The sequence below is a fragment of the Haplochromis burtoni genome, unplaced genomic scaffold (genome assembly GCF_018398535.1).
Source record: "Haplochromis burtoni strain Fernald_Lab_line unplaced genomic scaffold, NCSU_Asbu1 Contig_257, whole genome shotgun sequence".
NCBI classification, from domain to species: domain Eukaryota; kingdom Metazoa; phylum Chordata; class Actinopteri; order Cichliformes; family Cichlidae; genus Haplochromis; species Haplochromis burtoni.
Genome location: NW_024582618.1, coordinates 83,258 through 88,153, shown reverse-complemented (window position 1 = coordinate 88,153; position 4,896 = coordinate 83,258). Strand labels below are relative to the sequence as shown.

The window sequence follows — 4,896 nt, the reverse complement described above, 5'->3', positions numbered from 1 at the left end:
TATCTATCTATCTATCTATCTATCTATCTATCTATCTATCTATCTATCTATCTATCTATCTATCTATCTATCTATCTATCTATATATATATATATATATATAAATTTGTTAAATGGATATACACACATATATATATATGTGTGTGTGTGTATATGCATTTAACAAATTTCTCACCATATTTTATTTTGGTGAGAAAGTATTTAGTCAGAGTTTTATGTAAGTGTATTCTAAACCGAACAATCAAGATGTGATTGAAGTGCAGACTTTCACTCAGACATTTAATTCAGGGTGTTTAGCAAAAGTGCTGCATCAAGTGTTTAGGAATTACATCGTGTTTCATACATTATCCCCAATATTTCAAGGCTCAAATCCAATTGGGCATTTGACAGGCAGGCGGTTTCATGGCCAGGTGAGGCCTGCTCCGTTATGATCCCATGACAAACAAAGACAGGGTATCTGGAGCTGATACCAAGTGAGGGTGGCACAGCGGTGCAGTGGTTAGTACTGGTACCTCAAAGCAAGAGGCTTCTGGGTTCAAATCCTCTGACTGGCTGGGGCCTTTTTTTGTAGTTTGTATGATCTCCGTATGCTTGTGTGGTTTTTCTCCAAGTACTCCAGCTTCCTCCCACAGTTCACATGCATGCCAGGTTAATCGGTGATTCTAAACTGTCTGTAGGCATAAATGGCTGTCTTTCTCTCTGTACGAGCCCTATAACAGACTTGCAGCCTGTCCAGTATGTACTTCCCATCTCACCCTGTGACAGCTGGGATAGACTCCAGCCCTGCCATGATTCTGAGTTGGATAAGTGGAAGAAGATGGATGGTTGAAGAATCCAAGTGTTGAACTTACATTTGGTATTTTTTTTTACTGGAACTCTCAATATTAGGCTCAAAGTGATATAATTCAGGCCATCATTAGACCGAAAACCCAAAATCAACCTGTCAAAGAGAAAAAAAGACTTTGGGAATAGCCAAATATGAAATCTGGTCCATTTTTTAAAAGAAGGAATGCACTGGACACCAAACGGTCTGAGAGACCGCAGACGACAACTAAAGTGGATGATTGCAGAATTCTTTTTTTGGCTCGGGAAAACCATCACAGCAATTCAAGAAAACTCTGGAGGAGGCGGATGCATCATTGTCAAAGCCTTCAAACAAGAGACACCTGAGACATGAATCATGCGGCGGGGTTACACTCAACACAAACTCAAGAACGGGAAGGCCAGATCAGACTTTGGGTTTTCAGCCAGAAAATGTCTAAGTGAGCTGGCAACTTAAGGGAAAAATAAAAGAAAATTGATAGTTGAAACCAAGCTTAATTTGTACCAGAATGATGTGAAGAGAAAAGTCTGGAGAAGGAGAGAAACAGTTCATGATGTGAAGCATATGGATAGAGAAACACCGCCGTAGCCAGTGGATATGGATCGCTGGTGTTTATTGATGATGTGACTGCTGATGGAAGAAACAGGATAAATGAATGATGAATAGTGCAGGGCTACACTCTCTGCTCAGATATTCTTCAGTGGCCAAATCAGGCAACTTACCTCAATGCTTCAATGTTTGCTTTTCAGTTCTTAAATACAAACTGAATGCACAGAGACCAACAAACAAACAGCAACTGCAGTAAAGGCCCGCCAGAGCATTTTGGGAGGAGGAAACACGACATTTGATGATGTCCATGGGTTGTAGACCTCAGGCAGTATGAAGGATGAATATCCAAGTATTAAAAACTATCTTTATATTTGAAATCATATTCGTTTTGTCCAATTAATTTGGAACTTCTGAAAATGAAAACCTGTAGTATAAAAATAGCTGTAACTCCTATACAGTGAATGCTTTCGTTAAACCCCTTAAAAACTTAAAGTCTGCACTTCAATCGTTTGGTTTAAAATCCACCGTCGTGGTGCACAGAAGCAAAATCTACAATTGCGGACAATTAATTTGTCACTGTCCAAAAACTTGTGGAACTAACTGTCTGATCTAATTTGAAGGCAGACACTTATCAACAGCCTTGATAAGGTTTTTAGTTTGTCTAACCCAGTCAAAGACCTCATCGAGCACATTTAAAAAGGCACCAGAGTGCAGTTTCTCACCACATCCAGGGCGATGCTGAGCGTGGTGACACCGGCCTCTGACAGCAGTCTGAGCTGAGGGTTCTCCAGCAGAGCAGGATGGACCTCCACCAGCTTGTCATTCCACTGCAGAACAGCCTCCCTCCACATTGCCTCCAGCCTCTGGCCCTTCACATCCTGGTACACACCCGCCAGAGTGGCAAGCGGCCCTGAGGCAGAACGAGGGATGGAGGTACACGTTTTCAGTTTCACATGAGCATACATATTTCAGAACCTCTCACAGGAAACTGTGAGGGACCACAAAAAGAGATGTGAACATCGATGATGACGCAAGAAGAGAAATTTTCTAAATAATGCCTTGAGAGACAGAAGAGATGCTTTTCATGCTTCCTTCCGGTAAATAAGTTAAGGGAGAGAAGATTAGTTTATGTTTGGAGTTCCTTAAGGAAATTCAATTGGTGACGGCACAGCAATCGCTCAAAAACTAAAGGCCATCTCTTTATTCACCAGAACTAAATTAATCATGTAGACACAACTGGAATGCATCATTCCTGAAGCTCTGGTTAGCTTTCTGTCTTTCCGCACTCACTCCTAAGTTCCTGCTGACCCAGCAGCGAGGCGTGCTGCAGCAGACTCAGAAAGCGTGGCAGGCTGTCGGTCAAGAAGTGACGCAGCGGGCTCCTCTGCCACAGAGCCAGCACGCCTTTTTCTTTCTTCCCCAGCAGAGTCTCTGCTTGCTGTGAAACACGGAGAGGCAGAGCGCTCAACTCCTGCAGCAGCTGACTGTCTCTGGACTGGAGTGGTGGGGGATTAACAGAAACAGCACAGCAGTTAAATCCAAGAAAGCTCCTGTTATTACATTAAGAATTCCAGTGTGTGTGTGTGTGTGGTTACCTGTCTTCTAAAGTCTACGAGGAGACGCTGCAAAGCCCTGATTCTCTCCGTAAGTTTAATCTGTATCTGAGAGCTCAAATAGTCCGCCCGTTGCTGTGAACCGAATGAAAACAACCAATTTAAAAAAAAGGCCATTCACATGAAAGCAAACACTGGGATGTGTTCATGCCATTAGCGACACCTCTGCTGCAGTCAGACTCTCCAAACAGCCACTTGCTCTCAGCATTAGTGTCTGATTGGCTGTTCCCAGAAACACTCTGCCCAGAGTTTCGGATGTGCCACTGCCACTTCTTTTCTGCACATCTAGCGTCAAACTGTGGTTTACACCCACACATACCGCTACAGTGAGATCCTCACTGAGGCCTAGACCTGCACAGCCAGAGACAATTTCATTTTATTTGATTTCATTTTGATATATTTTGGCATTAATGCATGGCTAAGGTTCTTCTGCATTTACCATTCATATGACCGGCTGTAGTCTGCAGGCATCGTCCCTCGACTTTACCGTTCAGCCAGATCTTCTCTCTGCCGTCCAGTCTGGCCTGTACCTGGAGACCTGACCCCTTGATTTGAGACAGGGCACTTCCCCTCACTTCCACACTACAATTACCCATCCTAGACTGTAAAGCGTGAAACAAATGTAGGCATGTTTAGAATTAGTAGGACCCCGACTTACAAAAAGAAGGCTAGTCGAATATCTCACTATGTTTCGATCATTTCCTGGAATCCCTGTTAGGAACCAGCAGTGACTGCAGGAAGTGATTCCAAACTCCACAGAAGAAACACGTTTCTTTTTTTGTACAAATTTAGCAGTCGTAATACAAAATGTTGCTTAGTGAAATCGGTATGCGTGTGTGTAGCTACTTGCCCTTTCTTGCCTTCTCAAAGAAATATGCACAAAAGCCCATTTCTCACAATATTAAATATCAAGAGTGGGCTGTAAAGGTCCTGCAGGTGAATCGTGTCATGTATTCAGCAACAATTTTACAAAAGTATTTTTAATTTCCAACTTTGTTGAAATTAACAATACTTGAACTATTTTAAATTTCCCACCAAGTCCTTGTAGTTGTTTACCTCAGAGAACAGAGACATGTTGGTCCCGTGAAGAGTGGAGGAGTTGGTAAGGGCGAGGGTGAAGCTGCAGTGGTACGGTCGCCCTGTCACTGCCAGCTGGGACTGAGTGTAAAGCAGCTCCTCGCCTGAGTTCACTCTGTGGGATCCTGACCATGACAGAGTCTGAGAGGCAAAGAGATAATTAACAAGAGCTCAAGAAAGGAGATGAGGAAAGTGAAAAACTCTGCAGGTCATTCAAGGGAAACAAAGAATATATATAGTGCTCAACACAAAACTGTTTGACCCGACGAGACCAAAGACGGCCAGTTTAACACAAGAAGTGATGAGGTGCGGCAGTATCGCCGCATCAAGTCTTATTCTTAACAATTTATAATGTCTGCAAATATGAAGAGGAAAGAAAGAAAGCAGTGAGAACTGATGTGTGGACTCACAGGCTGTAGAGGACAGAGGCCCAGCAGCACAATGTGCTCTAAGCGGTCCCTGAGGTTGGTTTGAACTTTGGCCAGTAGTGTGTGTGAGGGACAGGGAGCTGGAGAGACTCTGTCCAGGCCAACGTTAACCTGAAGGCTGTGCATTCCCCGGTGAGCTTTCTGGAAACATCAAGAAAACATAAACAGATGTTCTTATTGATCTTTTATCATATAAGGTCAACGTCTTTCAGCGCATAAAACTGACTACCTGGTACTTTATGCCTTGCTTCAGGCTCCTGCTGTCCCATCTTAATTCTGCATTTTGGAAAAATGAGTTCCCCTCATGTGCCATTGAGACACATCCTTTTACAGATGACACGGCCATCTGTGCACGTACACACACACACACACACACACACACACACACACACACACACACACACACA

The 4,896-nt window shown here is 43.3% G+C and overlaps 1 protein-coding gene across 1 annotated transcript in view; it reads right to left on the bottom strand.

The window, feature by feature from the left end:
• The window catches only part of LOC102293428, a 43,517-nt gene that overhangs the window by 8,503 nt on the left and 30,118 nt on the right, over window positions 1-4,896 (bottom strand). The window contains exons 59-66 of the mRNA XM_042227358.1: window positions 4,719-4,835; window positions 4,472-4,630; window positions 4,041-4,202; window positions 3,424-3,586; window positions 3,148-3,335; window positions 2,967-3,059; window positions 2,662-2,866; window positions 2,094-2,281 (exon numbers count right to left, since the gene is read on the bottom strand). Coding sequence (XP_042083292.1) covers window positions 2,094-2,281; window positions 2,662-2,866; window positions 2,967-3,059; window positions 3,148-3,335; window positions 3,424-3,586; window positions 4,041-4,202; window positions 4,472-4,630; window positions 4,719-4,835 — 1,275 coding nt within the window. The remainder of the gene's footprint in view (window positions 1-2,093; window positions 2,282-2,661; window positions 2,867-2,966; window positions 3,060-3,147; window positions 3,336-3,423; window positions 3,587-4,040; window positions 4,203-4,471; window positions 4,631-4,718; window positions 4,836-4,896) is intronic.